This window comes from Mesitornis unicolor, unplaced genomic scaffold, assembly GCF_000695765.1.
Source record: "Mesitornis unicolor isolate BGI_N332 unplaced genomic scaffold, ASM69576v1 scaffold8916, whole genome shotgun sequence".
NCBI lineage: Eukaryota > Metazoa > Chordata > Aves > Mesitornithiformes > Mesitornithidae > Mesitornis > Mesitornis unicolor.
Window position 1 is genome coordinate 32856 of NW_010192948.1, and position 17484 is coordinate 50339.

The window sequence follows — 17484 nt, forward strand, 5'->3', positions numbered from 1 at the left end:
TGGATAACCAGGCAGAAGGGGAGGCCAGAGGAGGGCTGCCTGGGAACCAGTTGAAATGGAAACTTGTGTGTCACTGTGGATGGTCCCAGTGCAAGTGGGTGATGGGTTTTATATGAAAGGAGTTTGGAAAAGAGGCACTGGGGGCTATCTGGGATAAAATAACCCTTGTTTAGCATCTTTATCTGTTCTGTTATCCTCCTAATGCCTCAGTTCAGTGTTAATGCCAATTCTGTTTAACGAGCCCATCAGACTTACCAGCCTGAAGCTATGTTCTGTGAACTCAGGATTGACGATGACACCTTTAGGCTCCTCTGACCCTGAGGACAGCGAGCCCTGCGCATGCTGTGCTGGTTGGCGTCAAATCCCTGCCGAGACAAGTGCCTCGCTGCTCAGTGCTTCAAGGTGATGCCGTGTGCTCTTCAGCTCCTTTGCATTGCTGCTGCCCAGGAGCCAAGCATCCTCCTTTCGAGGTGACCCCCATTGGGCAAGCTTCTCAGTGTTAGTCTTGATGGAGAGCTGTAGTAATAATACACAGCAAGGCTGGATCCACTTGTGCCTCTTGTCAGACCATCCTTTTTTCCCTGTATTATCCTGAATCTTCTACTTTGACTGTCAGCAGTAGAGTACTGGACACCGGTAGATCAGGCCAATAAAAAGAAGTCCCTGAGCTGCAGATGGTGAGGGAGCTGGAGAAGGGGGCTGAGAGCCTTGGGGTAGGTCCTACTACACTAGGAGTTTGCTTGTAGTTCCTGCAGGAAATGCCAGATTGCTGCAATATCCTGCAGCAGGCTGGATTGCTCCTGCTTGTTTTTTCGTGTCTCTAAGTCATGGTCTGATTTCTAAATGTTTAAATACAGAAGGGTTGTGTTTTGTGGGTTCACAACTTTTCCTCATCTGCTTTTTGTCAAAGGTAAGCAGATGTACTGCCTGTTGCTCCGTAGAGTTGAGCTGCTTGTATAGCAGCTGTCAAGGAGCTCAGAGAGAAAAACTTCAGCATATGGAAAGAAGGGGATGAGAAGCCAGTTTCTGTGGCTGAGATGATCTTGTTTTGCAATATATCCAGCTGGTCTGTCTTGGTGTTGGCCCTCTTCTCCGGCAGGGATGAAGGAGACGGGGAGAGCTGGATGTTCTGGGAAGTGCTGCCGGGACCACGAGCCCCCTCTGCATGCCCAGGCTGCCTCCTGGGTACTGCCTGAGGCTCCCCGAGGCAATAAGCACTGGTCATCAATCGGTTAAATAATTTTTAAGTGATGGATGTATAATGCTTTTTCAATAGCCACTGTAATTACAGTAAATATGCATGAGAGGACTGAATTAACATCACACAAACGAGGTTAATTCTGGTATTTTAATATGGCTGCTTTGCTGTGCTGCCCATGAGCGTTCTCTTGTCATAATCTTCGTATACAATTTCACATCCATTTGCAAATGCTGTTTTCAGTTCAGTTTTGCCATACAGGTCGTCTGACTTGGTTACTACTCAACAAGAAGGATACTAGAACCTTTCAGGCCATGGTGTGGATATTTTCCACGTAACCAGACTATGAACAACGTAAGGAAATAGCTGGAGCAGTGTCTGGTTTTCTGCACGGGGCAGGCCCTGGGGGAGCTGTGAATGTGGTTCGCCTGTGGCGCAGACACCTGTGCTCTCTTGGTTGCTGCTCTGTGGTTGAAGCCAAGGAGAAAACTTCGGCTCCTCCATCCTCGTGGATTTAGGGGCTCCAGAGCTGAGCCCTTGGTTCTGTTCCAGAAATGACCTGCGCCGCCCCCAGCTGTGTGATCCGTAAAGCTGAGACTGCCGATTGCTGGTCCACTGAGTCAGGTACCCGTGGCCTTTCCTGTGACAAGGGACGGTGGCGTGTGGTTACCATCGCTTTCTCCACAGCCGTCCCTAGCAGCATTGATCGCTACATCCACGTCTCTGCGCGGTTTGACAGCTCCTGTGGTCGCTGCTGAAGCGTGACCCATGAGGTGGAGCGCTCGGAGAGGTGTCAGCTAAATTTGTAGGGGCTCTGGAGTGAGATTTTACTGAAGACTTTAATGTTTGGTCAAAGCAGAAGCCCGGATTGATTTGGGGGAGTGTGCTGTGCTCTGAAAGCTCTCCGTGTTTCACATTTTCTAGGTCACTCTTGGATGCTCTAATTGAATTTTTAATTTATTTTTTTTTGCAGAGAAACAGTTAGCAAAAACTTTGATGATTTGTGTTTTACTGTCATCTCGGTCTTTGAGAGCGCGGAGATGCTTTTTTGGCAAGTTCTTCCCCCTCCTCAACCCCCAGTCATCATCATTAGAAGGCTGTCAACGAGCATGAAAAATACAGCGTGCCAACTGTAAATGCTGATTGACGGCTGAGCAGCTGAAGCTGTAGCTGGTGCCGTGCCTGACCTGCGGCAGGCTGCTTCCTGGCCCCGTCAGAAGCGTGATCAAAGCGGTCTGTGCTCGGCAGCACACACGGCTGCTGCCTGCGCGAGCGAGCCGTGCTCTGCTGGAGCAGGAGGTGAGTTCTTTCCTTGCTGAAGCAGTGCAGTTGCGAAGGGATTCAGCCAGAGGTGGTTTAAAGCCGACCTCACGAGTGGACGTTGTATGTGCTAGGAGCACGGTTTGGTTTTTTGCGTGTAGTTAGGGTTACATTCACCACTTGGATCTTACTGATTGTCATGTAATACTTCTGCTTTAACTGCCTTTGGTGACAAAGAGCTTGGAAACTGCTCTGGCAGAACTGGAGTTTTGTTTCCAAAGCCTTGCGGTCTCCAAAGTGCTTTTGGGAGGATTTCATCACCCGTGGATACTGTGGCTAAGAGATTTTCCCTTTTCCTTTCCCTCTCTTGAAGCGAGCTGTTCCTGTGGGTTTTGCTCCTGCCCAATGACGAACTCTGAGACGTTGCTGCGTGCTCCGTGTGCTTGCTGCAGGCAGGCTTTGCGGTTTCGCGGCGTCGCTCTCTAGAACCACCTCACGATGGGATTGCTCAGTCGGTCGAAGTCTGCTGGTGGTAATATTTACATCGTGGCCCTTGGCTGTTATTCCAGATGATGCACATGTTTTGGTAGCTTTAGCTGGAATGGCTTGCACTGGGTTGTATCACTTAGACTAGAATCATGCATCTCCAGCAGACCTGGAGGTGTTTGAATGATATTGTACAGTAGCATAAATCACTGCTCCCAGCAGTCAAGTCCTGATGCTCTGTTTTGATGAATTTGGAAACTCGGAATAAACAGGAGAAGCTGCTCGTACCCTTGGAAATCCAGGCATTTCCACGGCTGAGAGCTCGGTGTTCTAGTACTGCAGAGCTGTGCTGCCTCTGAAACCCTTCGCTGGTGAGTCAGCGGTGTGTTTACTGCTGGGTTGGAGGGGGAGGTTCCTGACTGGGAGGACTAGAGAGACATTTCTGTGGCATATTGATTCAGAAGGGAAAGGCCAAGCTGCTCAGGATGTTGAAAACCCACAAGAAGAATTAACGGGCAGAGTGGCGGTGAGTCGGTGAGAGAGGTCTGGGATGAATGTGGAGGAGGTTGTTACAGTCTGGGTACCAGACACGACATGTGGCATACATTGGGCTTACTCGTTTGGGGTTTATTTTACCCCCTTTCACGAAATTCTCAGAAAATCTTTGTGATTTCACAAAGATGCGCTCAGTTGAAAGGCGGTGAACTGAAAATTCGAGTATTATCCAAAACGTTTTGCTGACAAGAAGCTCTAGGTGAAAAAAGAAAGAGCAGTGACAGGGAGTGGAGGAAATAAAGGTTCTGAAAATATTTGGGATATAGCAACAAAAAGGAGTGAATGAAGGGTTTAAAGTCACTGCGTCCTGACAATGTGTGTCCCAAAGGAAGGACTCATTTTGGTGTGTTAAATGATGGCTGCAACCTTGAAAAATGACTTTATCGAGAAGAAATCAGTAAGAGGGAGCTTGTTGGGAAAGCGAGCAGGCAATCAGCAGGGTATCAAGGAAATTAGGGAGTAATTATGCAAGTGACACTTTCTGCAGTCTCCAAGAACTGAATATGCAGTAGAGACCAGCACCACATGCACTGAAAAAACATCTCCCATAAACCCAGAAATAATCTTGAGGCTTTCTGGCAAGTTTTATCGTCAGTGGCTGGTAGCAGGACAGAGCTGTGCAATGCACTGCCCTGGCAGGGGAAGCGTCCTCAGATCTAGCTGTCCTGGTTTCCCAAGCTCGTAGGCAGGGCTGTGACTGCCTGCTGAGGAGCTGCTGTTTCCGAGGGCTTCCCTGGGCTCGAGAAGCGGCCGCAGCTCTGCTCACGAGGATGTGCACCCTGCCTTCCCTCCCTGCCTGTGCTCGGTGGGTCCTGAGGCACACGCAGGCGTTTCTACCCTGCTCTCCAGGCACGGCCCATCTCGAGCGTGTGATGGGATGTGATGGGTGCCTTGTCTGGGAGAGGGAGCGCGTGCATCTCAGAGAGACCTGCGGTCCCCATGGGACAGCCTTGGTTTCCGCTTTGCTGTCTTTCTCACTCGTGCTTCCTCATGTGTCTTCTCCCAGACATGTCCAGTAGGCAATGCTCCACGCTGCCAATAGGCCAGGTCAGCCAGATCTAGGAAGGGCTCAGCTTTCTGTGAGGCAGTGGCCACTCCGTGCTGGGAAGCAGTGCTTGAACACGTGGGCAGCAGAAGGGAAACCGCTGAAGTGTTCAGTGGTATAGGCCTGGTACGAAAGGACAGCTTTGGTCCATAACAGACAGGCTGCTGAGAGGGGAGGTGGTGGAACCTGACCTTGCAGGGCAGCGTCTGTGGTCTCCGACTTTCTCTGCTGCGTTTTTTCGTAGGGGTTAAAGGGTTGTTGTTGTACCATCGCTGAGCGATTCCCTCCTACTTTACATCATCCTCAGCATCTCCCTCACATTCTGCACAGCAGTTTGTGCATGGGTGTATCGTGAGTTCTGAATAATAACTCTGGGAACTTGTTTTCTGATGTTCGTGGTTTGCTCTGGGGGCTCTTGTGTGATTAGGCTCCTGGATCAGCACCTGGGAAGCTTCTGACTCACCAGAGATCCCTGACGTAGCCTGGGACCATGTACAGCTCTCTGACATCCGTCTGTGCCATCCAGCAGTGGACCAGAAGAGCAGCTGCTCTGCTGGGCCTTGGGAGACCTGAGTCTGAGTCTCATCATTGTCACCGAGTCTCATATTGTCATATTGGGAAATACCTCCTGGTGTGGCAGTGCCTGCAGTGATGTGAGATGTCTCACGGCTCGGTGCGTTTGTGGCTCGGCCTGCATCTTACACGCCCAGGCATGGTCTGTCTGTTGTCCACAGCAGATGACAGCCACCAGGAATCCTCGCTGCTCACTGCTTTTATGGGCTGCACCACGCAGGAGCTGGGGAACTTGCACCTACGACTTCATTTCACCCTTAAATCATCTGCATTTCAGCAAAGCTTGTGGATTTTTGGGGCTCCTGACATCTCTCCAAAGCGGGATTTGTGGAGCTGGAAGCAGCGTGTCTGTGTAGGCGGTGCTGCTGCTGCACAGGTGCTCCAGGCCAGCCCCACCAAGGACTGGCTGCAGAGCCAGCGGCCTTGCCTTGTGCTGAGGTGCTTCCCTGAAGGAAAGCCAGGGTTTCGTGAGTGACATGAAGACCAACCCAAGCGTGAAAATTCTCTCACCTTGGTGGTGTTTTCCCTTGTATTCCTCCTCAGGTAGCCCAGTAGCCAGCCTGCTGGTGGCTGGTGTGAAGGAGGTTGTCCAGCTGTCCCTTTCCAACATGGGCACTAAGCAAGTTAAAGCAGTTTCCCTCTTGTGCTCTGGTTACTCTGTCTCTGCTCGTCCTCAGAGATGGCAAAGCCTTTTCTACCTAGTTCCTCTGGAGCTAGCACACAACTTTGTAGCCCCGTGCTAGAGCAGGGCGCAGGCAGTTTCCCCTCCACTTCCATGGCAAATCTCCAGCTAACTGAACCGGGAGACTTTCTCCCCCTTTCACCCTGCTTCACTTGTGAAACCTTTAGGAACCAGAGCTTGAACCCCTTTCTTTGCCTCTGAGTAATCTGCGTGTGCTGGGCACGTTCGTCATTTACCTCCTTGTCTCAACAGGGAACTCTTTCGATCGGTGGCAAAGAAGTGACCCTTGAGTACACCCCGTGCCCAGAGTTCTGGCGCTGCAAACGTGTAAGTATGCGAGCAGAGAGCTGTGTTGTGCTTCCCCTGCTGGTTCTCCTGGCAGTGGCAGCAGAGAGGAGCATCAAATATTTGCTCAGTGGCTGAAGAGCCTTAAGAGTAATAATAAGAGTAATCCTGAAGCTTTTGCCTCTTCTAAACTTCTGTGTTTCTCCCTGCCTTGTTTTTGGTACCACCTATGAGTGCAGGTTGCTTTGGTACAGGTAGCCAGTGTTTCATCCTCAGAGCAGTTTTGTCCCTATGTGATGGTTCCCTTTTAACACGGGGAAAGCAGCGGGGAAAGCAGCGTGTGGATCCTTTCTCTTTAAAAACCAAAGTGAGATGGTGATTCTGTCACCTGGAATGGAGCAGACTTTCACTGTTTCACCTGCGTAACTGCAAGTGTCTTCGCTGCCCAGGTATCAAGAGCTTTCACCAGCGTAGCAGCAGGAACCACCCCTGCCTCACGCAGGATCCTGTTATCTAGATTTGAGTGTAGTAAATGCAGCAGAGAAGGAAGCGTGGAGGTGAGTCTGAGCCCAGGCACAGTTAGCACAGCCTGGAACAGGCCCGTTTCTGAGCAGGCACAGTTGCCTGAGGGTCGGTTTTGTTCCCATGCCCTTCCCATGGCTCTCCAGAACAGACACTTTGGCTGCAGTAGGCTGGGGAGGAGTGCTAGAGCACAGGGCAGGGTTGGTGCCTGCATGCCCACTGACTGCAGACCAAGAGGCTGCAGCGAGGCTGGAAGGGATCCGTTCTGGTTAAGCTCCCACCTTGACCACTGGTTCACACCGGGCTACAAGGACCCTCGTCCAGACCATTTGCATGCTCCCCAGCTGCTGACAGGGCCATTGCCCAGCACCTCGTCTGTGCTTGCAACGCTCCAGAGGTCAAGCAGAGACAGCAGTTCCAGGCAATGGTTTCACAGCAGCTCTCGGTGCAATGAGGAGTAGCTGGAGCATATGTCCCTGCTGTGCACAAGCATGGCCTGAAAGAGCTTTCTTGTACCCCTGGGCATTTGCAGGGCTTCAGTTAAAGGGGAATAAAAATGTATGAAAGAGAAGCAATGCATTTAGAAAGAGCTTGAAGAGGAAGACAGGAGTGCTGTGTTTGAAGACGGCTGTGAAGATGGAGCACTTGGCTCTTTCCACGGTGGCTCTTTACATGGTGGGATAACCATCCAGGCCTGTACAGCTCTACCTCTTGGTTAGCGGACACCTCCATTGACTCTCCCTGTGCAGCAAAGGACATCAGTATTTACGGTTTCGCTCAGATAAGGAATTTGTTTCTTCTTTAGGAGTGAATTGAGACCAGAGAATACAAAAGTAGCTTTGGATCCTTTGAAACAGCAGGGTGGCTCGGTGGATGGAGCTTTTTGGTCCAGCATCACTTGAGACAGGAAGGGTCCTATCTCTGTGTGAACAAATCTGTGCTCAGAAGTTGTGTGAAAATCCTGTTCCCAGGATTGTGAGCAGTATGAGCATTTCCCTGCCATTCCAGCCCAGGCTCCTGCTGCCATTCCCTGCCCGTTCTCAAGCTCTCACTGTAACTTTTCCGTGACTGTTACTTTCTGAAAGTACTGCAGGGTCTGGCCTTCTGGAGTAGCTTGTACCCAGCACCTTGAAAACACTTCCTCATGCTGTCCATCTTCCATTGCAGTGTAAGGTGTGCACTGTGGGCTACAGATCTTCCTGCTCCTATTGCAAGCTCCCGAGAGATGGTGAGTACGTCTGGTCCTCCTGTGTTTGGTCAGTTAAAGGTTTCATCTACCCTGACAAGTAAGTTTCTCCTCTGGCTTCTCTGTGGCATCCCTCTTGGTGGAATAGCTGAGCACCGTGTAGGAGGATTAATTGTGCTTCATTTAGACCCTTTTCCCTATCCACTCTGAAGATGCTGCATGCAGATATGTTGCTGCCAGGCTGTTCTTACGAGGCTTGGTGGAGAGAGGTGTCTTTTACCACACAAGGCCTTCCCTTCCTATTGCTCAGGCATTGTCCTTCATCCACAGCGTTAGGGGTTGTGTGTCCTCTAGTGAGCCTAGTGCTGCTGGCCATAGCAGCTTCTTCTCAACCCATCTTCCCTGGGAGACGCAGCTGCACTATTTTACTGTTACTCTTTTGAGGCTCTTCGATTAGAGGTGAATCCAGGACTTGAACTGCTGAACTCGCCTTGCTGGCTGTAAGAACTGCGTGGAGAGGCGTGCTGCTTCTCCAGGAGCATCTCCTCACCCTGTCAACACCTTTGCTTTTTTGGGTGGGAGGGTGTGAGAGCCAAAACATGCTCCCTTGAGGAACTGAGTTCTTTGGGATGAGCAGGTATTCAGGCACTCTGTGTCTTTGAGCAGATTTCTGATGCTTTGCGTTTCTTACCCTGCATACCCCAGGCAGAAGGGCATTAAAATAACTGCTGATGCAGAACTCTTCTATTTACTGAAGTGCTGTCCCCGTGGTTGTGCTTTCCTTGCACTGTGGCTCCTCCATCAGCATTATGAAGGCAAAATTTGCCTAGCTGGCCTAGCACAACTGTGGATTGTAATAAAACTGCCGAGGAGCAAATTAAACCGAGCCTTTAAGATGCTCTGAAGACAGATTGTGGTGCTTCTTACTGACCTGGTTTTGTGGATTGTGAGAACGTGTGCATTAAGGTAACATTTCTATGACCGTCCTTTAATTGCTGGGTGTATTCAGAGTGGGTGCTCTAGGTGTATTCAGACCTTACTGCAGCTGTGTGTGAGCTCCTGTGTGCTTTGTGACCGATGATCTTGAGATGGATTTTTAATATGCCTCTCTTACAGGGAGCAAAGCAGGCCCAGAGTCCAGAGGTGGTTCTGAGGGAGAGGATGCGCCAACTGAGCAAGAATTCAGTAAGGGAATTACTCTCCCCGTCTCCAGGGTCGTGCTCGTGTCTGTGCGATTCACACGGGCAGTTCTCACAGACTGGCTTCACGTGCAAGTTTTACATGAGGTTCTGCTCGTGAAGTGTAGCCAGGACTGCAACGCTGCAAGCAGCAGACGAATTGGTGCAGGCCTGTCCAGCATGGGCTGTGCTGGCAGCCAAGCAAGTCCCTGTGCAGCTTTCCCAACATTTACTTCCAAAGTGGTCGTGTGTTCTGCTGTGCTGCCCACTGCCCAAACAGAATGAGAGTGGGGAGGTGCTCTGGGGGACATTAAGGGGTGAAGCTTCGCTGTGCCAAGCCTTGCACTCTCACTTCTTTCTCTTTGTGGGAAGAGGCTTCAGCAGCAGGGCTGGTGGTATCTGACTTTGCAGCCCCACAGCTTTGGCTTCCCTCTCCAACAGCTTTAGAAGCTCGGGTAGGGATCTCTTTTGAAGTGAAGCCAGATGCTTCAAAGGCTTCAAAGGCAGAAACTTGATGGGATTTAACTTCTCTGGATTGCATAGCTAGGCTGGGGGGCAGGGTGTTTCCTCATAATATCTGCCTCATCTGATAAAATCAGTGATTGTGTTATGATGCATCTCACTCGGTGGTCACAGGGATCTGAGGCCAGTTTCCCTCTAGCTCAGAGGCAGGGTGACAGTTACTGGTTGATCTTGCTCAGCTACGGGTGTTCAAGAGTACATCAAGCACAACAAGGATATCACAGCCATTTAGAGTGCTTTGCAAATGGCAGGAACGTCTCCAAACCCATCCCTGATTCACATTTGCCCAGGCAAGAGCCAGTCCTAAAAGGAGGCCAGAAAGGCTCGTGTCTCTGACAGGAGAGGTCAGGTAAAGGAGACCAACATGAAACAAGGCAGTGGAAAGATGAGCAGTACCAGCTTGTCCTTTACACACCTTGTTTATTCAGAGTGTTGAGACATGGGATGTGCAAAGGGCAGAACAGGTTAAACCTTTTCTAAGGGGTGCTGCTGGAGTGGCCAGAAAATAGCAGAACTAAAATATGTGCTGTGAAACACTGTATGTGGAACCTGTCCATTTCTTGTTTCCAATAGCAGAGACAAAGCTTGAAAAACCTGAGCAAGACTTATCAGGACAACCAGGATCTCCAGAGCAGCCTCTCCAGCCCCCTGTTCCTGCTCCACAGCAGGAGTGTCAGCCTCAGGAACAAGAACCAAAGAAGAGAGATGAAGGGAGAGAGCGGCGACCCTCCCAGGAGAAGAGAAAGGACACGGACCAGTACCAGGAAATGCCTTCTCAGAGAGAAGCAGAGGAAGCCACACCACAGGGCGGTGGAGGAAGCAGAAGTGAGTGACCCGGGGTCCAATTTTGGATTCCTCTTGCTTTGAACTCCGTGAGACCGTCTGCAGAAAGGGCAGCATTTCGCTAAAACCTCTGGGGGCTGTTTCCACGTGATTCAAATCCGTGGCATCAAGCAGTGTCCAGCTCCAAAGGTGCTGGCGATTTGCCTTGAGGGAAATGAATGTAGGGCAAGCTGGCTTCAGCATGTTACAGTTAGCACAGCAGCAAAAGTGTCTTTGGCCAGAAGCAAGCCTGCTCTGAGTTCCTCTGAGGAGGGTTCTGCTTTCTGCTCTGTTTTCTGGGAAGGAAAGGTTAGCAATGGGAGGGGGTACTCTGAGCATCTTGCAAATTGGAGAGGAAAAGAAAGCAATGGCTTCCACACTGAACTGCAAGAAGCTGTGCTGTTGCTTTGAGTGGGTTTAGTTTTGCCTGTGCTGTCATCATAAACTTCGATCTAAATGATCTTCTTTTACTACTTTTTTCTTGCCTGGCCACATCCCTCTCTGTGCTTCACAGCAATTATTCTGAAACGTATTACACGATTCACCCCCCCAGAAGTGATTGTGGGGCTCCTGGCCCCATACGTGCGTCTGTCCACGTCCAGCGTGCGCATCATGAAGAACAAGGCTGGGCGGATGGGGCAGACCTATGGCTTCATTGAACTGGATTCACATGCTGTGAGTAGTTTCCTGCTTTCACGTGTTCCCCCTGTTGGCATCTACAGCCTGTAGAAGTGAAGAAACCACGGGAATATAAGGAATAGCTGTACCTGTGAGGCAGCTGTGCTGGAGTGAGTCCTCTCCTCTGCTTGTCTGGTTAGGTGCAGGGAATACCTGATACAGCTCTTGCTTTCTGGCTTTAGGAGCCATAGGTCGTCTGTTGTCTCAAGCTGTGATGCTGAGTGAATTTCTTGCCTCGCTACATTTCTTTGTAGGCCCTCCTAAACTTGAACACATCTTACACAGATATTTTGTTTGCAGGGAACTTGAATTCAATGGTTTCTGTCTGCAGGAGGCAAGAATCTTAATTAACAGACGGTCCCATGGTGGAGGGTTCATGTTTTCTGGTTCTGGGTGACTCTGTAGCTGTGCTTTGGCATTGGTGCAGAGGATGTTCACCAGAACTCTGTGGGGAAGCAGTAGCCACGGTGTTGCGTTGTCTCGTACCCTTAGGAGAATATGGTCCCTGGCTGGCTGCTGAAAATGGTCACAGCAGAGCAAGCAGAGAACCTAACAGCATATTTAACCTTTCTGTCACATCCTAACTACTTCTCACTAATATTTAGACAAAAGAGTTGTGTTTCCTGTCCTGCTATGGTCATCATCTAAGGACAAAGCCTTCCTTTCAGGCAGACTGGATTTGGCAAATATACTTTATGATATGAAATTCTCCCTTCCTTTTACAGGAAGCACTGAGGTTGCTAAAGATACTGCAGAATCTGGATCCCCCTATCTGCATTGATGGACGTACGGTGGAAGTGAATCTTGCTACAGGGAGGAGAAGGTATAGACAGATGAGGCAGTAGTTTTGTGTGATGTGCTGTGAGGCTGGAGCTGTGTTCTCAGACCAGGCACTTAAAGGATGGCACGTGAACTGGCACAGATCTTCCTACAACCTAAAAATACACGGGAGGTGTGATGGCATTGGAGCTAGAAGAAGCTTCAGTGATTGAACAGTGTGGGATTAATCATCATATTGCATGGCCTCTTCTTGTTGTCCAGCTATCAAACCCCATTGTGAGGGAATTAATGGGTTTATGTTTGTAAAAAGCAGTTGCAGAGATTCATCTTTGTGGACACAGCAGAGAGCGTGATCACAACTCTTGTGCAGACAGCGATCTGCAAAGTCTCTCTGTCTCCTGGGGTGGACACAATCCAACCTGTGGCCAGCAAGCATGGTCTTTCTGCCTTTCTTGGTCCTGCTGATCCTTTTGAGTATACTGAGGTTAATGTGAAGCCAGGTGGACATTAACCTGTAACCTTTATCTCTACAGGAATGACTATGGAGAGCATGGTGACAATTCCTACTATGGCCAGGTAGGTCTGCACAGCTTCCCTGCAGGGGAAGGGAGGCATTGGGGGTAATAGACCTGACTTTGTTTGACTTTTTGCCTTTGGGCTCCTGAGAGTTCAGCGTTTGAAGATGGGATGATCGTGTTCTTCATTGCTACTGTGTCCCCAGCACTGTTTTTATAATGTGCACAGAAGTGCAAGTAAGAGTGCAGATGCTGTTTAGGGGAATTCTGGGGTGGATTACTCTATGCCATGCTTTTACAGAATGACTTAATTGATGACTGACCTGAGATTCTGGAGTGAATGTCTCTTCTCTAGTGCTCCTTACTGACTGCGGGGCTCTTTCCATACTGAATGGACTGGAGGCTTCACTACTGATTGCTTCATTGAAAGATTCATGAAAGCCACAGAGGTCTTGTGCCTTACAACATTGTCCATTGCTCTGCAGACGAAAAGCTGTGTCTGCTTGTGCTCTATTTAGGATAGCTAATTGAGCTGTTTTCCTGAACTTTGGGCCTGTGAGAGGGAGGAGAAGCAATATGATACTTGTCAAAGAGTCTGATCTGTTTGTGTTGTTCATTACTCCAGGGCAGAAGGGGCATGAGAGACAGGAGGGGCGGCGAATCACAGAGACGCACCAGAGCACAGTGTAAGTTAAGCTCTCCCTCACTCCTCCTGCAGAGACTTTTCTTCCTTAAAAGGGCGCTGACATGTAGAAACCAACCCAAAAGTATTTTTAAAGGATAAGAGTAGGTTTGTTTGCTACACCCACTTCTGAGTTCCTTTGCCAACTTTGTTTAGTCACATTTTCCTAGCTGATGATGTGATGATAGTTCTCTTGCTGCGTGCTTTTCATTGTTGTGGTAAACTGATGGGATAAAATCAGCCTGGTAATTACTAGATGAGAAGAAAATACACTTGGTGCAGCAGTGCCAGTGGCTGGAAGAACACTCCTGATTGTTTTACTAAGTTACATGTGGTGTTGCTGAGCTCTGTCTGATAACACTTTGAAATGAGAAGCATTCCTCACATAATGGGCCTGCCCTTAAGGCCTTTGGCTTTTCCTGTAGAAACAGTTCACTCCCCGCTTTGTTAGGAGCTTTCATGCACCCACGGGTGGAAGGGATGTGGGAAGCATCATCGCTTTCAACGGGGGACTGGAAGAGCACAGATCTTCCTTGTTCACAGGAGTGGGTGGACACAGAGCCTGGTGCTCATCACCCCATTCTTAGGGAAGTTACTGAATTTGGTATCTTTGTCCGGTCAAGTGGTATGGTCTGGTGATCTCAGCACAGCCCCTGTAAGTGTGTTTTGATATGGAGGTTTTGCTGGAGTCCTAAAGCAGGAGAAGTATGAAAACCTGTCTCCCTTTTACTTCTTAAAGAAAAGATGATGTAGGTTGAATGATGTGAGAATAATCATACCTCTCTTGCCAGGAGAGAAAAATTATTCTTTCCCACTCTTGAACTTTTCACCAGCGTAATATTTGCTCATGTTTTTGTCATAAAAGGCAAGTTCTGCCTTTGGAAGATTCTGGTATTAACTCTTGTCTCTGTTCAGCTCCATCAGATGTGTCCACATACATTTATGATCCTGAGACTGGGAATTACTACGATCCCATAGCTGGGACATACTATGACCCTAGGACTCAGGTGAGTGCGTGGGAAGGAAGCTTTACACATGGTGTGTTCTTACAAACCACCCTTTTTGGGGGAGGTTTTGCAGCTGGATCCTGAAGACAGGCTAGCATAGGACAGCATAGAAACAGCTTTATCTCTGCCACTCAGTCCTCTGACCTCTGTGCAAGAGATGCATGTTCCAAAGTATCAACTTAATGAGAGGCTAGGAACTCATTAGCCATGTAGCTGCTACTACAGTTACTACCAGCTACTGTGGCTGCCTCTGTGGCCTCTGAAGCCCTGCCTTTGGAGGGTTTTTGGTCTTTTCTTCATTGAGTGGACTTATGGGCAGAGCATCCTTGCTAGATTTTACTGAAGACATGTGTGATATGTGACTGTCTGTGTTGAAATACGGACAGCAGAGCTCTGTTTTAATCTCTGGTCTCTTTACTCCCCAACCCCAGCCAGCACTAGTTAGTTAACAGGGTAGTGCTCTGCTGTTGTAGGCTGTTTTCTGCCTCTGCGAAGTTCTGAAGCCTTTTCCCTCAGCTGTCTGCAGTCACTTCTTACTGGTCTCCCCAGCCCAATTAAGGACAAGAAGCCCAATAAGAAGATTGCAGGGGTTTGGCTAAGTCTGTTCCAAATGCCTCTTTCAGAGAGAAGTCACGATAGACCGAGAAGCCTGCTCGTCACCTACAGAGAGCAGGAGGCGGCGGCATGGGAGCCAAGAACGGACAAATGAAAGGAAGGAGGCACACAGCAGGGACAGCAGAGACAAAAAGGAGAAAGGGAAAAATACTTCTGCTAAGGTAAATCCCTCCAGGCATCAGAATGATCAGATATGTGAGGCCAGGAGGCTGAGGTAAGAATGGTTAGAAAATAGAGATTGATTTGTAGAGGATTCAAGTGGGGAGGGTCAGTGAGAGAAAACGATGAAATACGTGGGGTCAGCAGCAGACCAGGAAGGTAGGTGTTGTCTGAACAAGGGTCATTAAGTTCCTGAAATTTTTCTCTTGTGATATTAAGTCAGGGTTTCTCATTCCTTCTTTATGGTAAAGGATTCAGAAAGGTCCAGCTAGCTGAGTCACACATTTCACTCACTGCTGAAGGCACACAGCTATTGTGACGGAGCCAGCAGAAAGATAGCAGAGATGTTTAAACATACCAAGTCAGATAATAACGGAGACTCAGCTCTCCCCTAACCGCAGTTCCTGCCTCCTCCAGTCAGCACAGACAGGGAGGAAGATGAGGTAGGCAGTGGAGGTGGACTGCAAAGGTCAACTGAGATCGAATACAGATAGGAGTCTGTGACAGACATCCTGCATGGTCCCTCCCAGAGCCCCAGTCCTGGGGCAGTGCCCTTCAGTGCTGCTCCCAGTGAGCAAACGCTGTCTCACCAGCGTGGGGAGTAGCTGCCCAAAGTGATGTTTGAGCATGGGTGCTTGGAGCATCATCTTCCACCGCAGTGCTGTGGTACTGACTGGGCCCAAGGAATGCCAGGAGAGCTGGTAGAACCGAGTTAGCCACAGACGCAGAAACTTTTTCCACCTTACATATCCTGTTCTGGATATGCTCTGTGGCACAACCAGCCGTGGGCAGTTGGGACCCAAGGGGTGTAATTGTCCCTGAGGACCAAGCCAGCCAAGGAGTCTCACCTGCTATGGAGGATGCCTGCTTTCAAGGGCACTGACCTAGGAGAAACGTGGTGGTGTCTGAACAGAGGGTGAAAGCATCTCAGGTAGAAACCCTGCTGTCGTTTTTCCTGGCCACCTGATTTCCATGGATGATCAGAAGCAGCTTCCTGGCTGCTCTGTGCACTCTCTGACCCCTGTGCTGCTGATGGCCTAATGCCCAATCTCGGCTTTTTCAGAATGAGCCTGGAGAAGAGAGGTTCTTTGCAGAAGACGTCTTCAAGAAGCCATTGCCTCCCTCTGTGAAAAAGGACGAGAGTGCAGGCCTGGTAAGATGTCGCATAGCACTTGTCTCCCCCAGTCAAACGTGAGCAGATAATGAACTTCTGGAGTAGAGCATGTCCAGGGCTTCAGAGCAGTTCTCTGTGAAGCACGGGATGGGAAGCTTCACCCCTGCTGAGCGTCCAAGTGAGCAACGCACGTTTGTCCTGGTGCAGTGCTGAGTGACTGCAGTCTCTGATGTTCTCTGTCCACTATAAAGAAGATCCTGAAAACACCACCAAGCTGGTTGGGCCCGGCCATGTATTGTGCCACAGACACAGCAGAGAAAACTGGTGGTGGTGTCTTTTCCCCTCCCCACCTATAGCACTTGTGCTTTGTCTCATCTCTCACAGGCAAGCAGGACTGTGGAGTGGTGGGTTTCTCTGCTCCTGTGCTGGCTGGATATGGGGGTGGTCTTCATGTCCTTTGTGCCCACAGAGAGGTGTGCAAATGTGACCTGGCCCTGCCCCAGCTCCCTCACTAGTTTGAGACATGGCTGGGGCCACTGTCAGCATCGCAGTCCAGCAGAGAGCGAGAGTGGAGCAGGCTGGAACAGCGTGATAAGCTGCTGGAGGTGTCCCTGAAACCAAGGGTGTAGCTCCAGGAGACCTGTGAATTCCCCAGAATGGGAATGTCTCCACCAAAAACCTCATTTCTGCCAAATGTCTGGTTTCTTTGGAGGCCTGTTTAAATGGGCGCTTAGCTATTGCATGCACTGAATCTGTGCTATGGCGATCTTAGCTCCTCATCTTGATTCTTTCAGAGTGAGACTGGAGAGGAGAAGTTCTCTGCAGAAGATGTCTTTAAAAAACCATTACCTCCCTCTGTGAAAAAGGATGAGAGTGCTGCCCCGGTAAGTGGCTCCATAGGTTTGATTTTTGCCTTGTTTGAGCCTGGGTACAGGGCTAGAGAGGCTCACCAAAGCCTGACCTCGAGCAGGAGAAGCGCCAGCTTCTTGTATCAGAAGAGGCAGCGTTGGAGATGGACTGGTGAAGGCAGTTTGATTTGTAACTCTGAGTTTGTTTGTGGGCTTCTAGCATGGGGAAATTGGATACCTGCATTTAAGCGGGGTCTTCTCACTGAAACAGTCCTCAGCAGAAAACGCTTCCAGCCACCTCCAGACTGAGGAAGGCCAAACCTCACTGATCTCCATTGCTAGAAGAAGTGACCGAGGGCAACTCCTTGCCAAATAGGCCCAACTTTGGTCAGCTCCTTGTGCTTAGGTGTGCGGCAGGGTAGAAAAGCCTGGCACCCAAGCATAGCCTGTCTAGAGAACAGGAGGGCTTCTACCCCATGGTGTTTAAATGCTGGCCAGTCAGCCTCTTCCCATTCCCTGCCCTTGCTGCTGGGATGCTGCTCTCTGGATTTTGGGCTGGAACAGAGGACAAACGCTGTGGGGAGATTGGGGAACTAGAGCCCCACATGGCAGGGCCAGGCTTGATGCTACAAATGGTCACACTTTTCTGCCTCTTCCTCAGCCCAAGGTGGTGAACCCTCTGATAGGACTTCTGGGAGAGTATGGAGGAGACAGTGACAATGAAGAGGAGGAGGAAGAGGAGGAGCAGTCACAGGCGCAGTGGCTGGCGCGG

The 17484-nt window shown here is 49.8% G+C and overlaps 1 protein-coding gene across 1 annotated transcript in view; it reads left to right on the forward strand.

The window, feature by feature from the left end:
• Window positions 1-17484, forward strand: part of LOC104542837 (RNA-binding protein 6-like) — a 50722-nt gene that overhangs the window by 28456 nt on the left and 4782 nt on the right. The window contains 14 exon segments of the mRNA XM_010187290.1: window positions 6052-6126; window positions 7774-7834; window positions 8909-8977; window positions 10066-10317; window positions 10829-10989; window positions 11718-11815; window positions 12306-12348; window positions 12913-12973; window positions 13885-13976; window positions 14600-14752; window positions 15814-15903; window positions 16659-16748; window positions 17374-17478; window positions 17480-17484. The exon segment at window positions 17480-17484 is cut by the window's right edge and continues 178 nt beyond it. Coding sequence (XP_010185592.1) covers window positions 6052-6126; window positions 7774-7834; window positions 8909-8977; window positions 10066-10317; window positions 10829-10989; window positions 11718-11815; window positions 12306-12348; window positions 12913-12973; window positions 13885-13976; window positions 14600-14752; window positions 15814-15903; window positions 16659-16748; window positions 17374-17478; window positions 17480-17484 — 1355 coding nt within the window.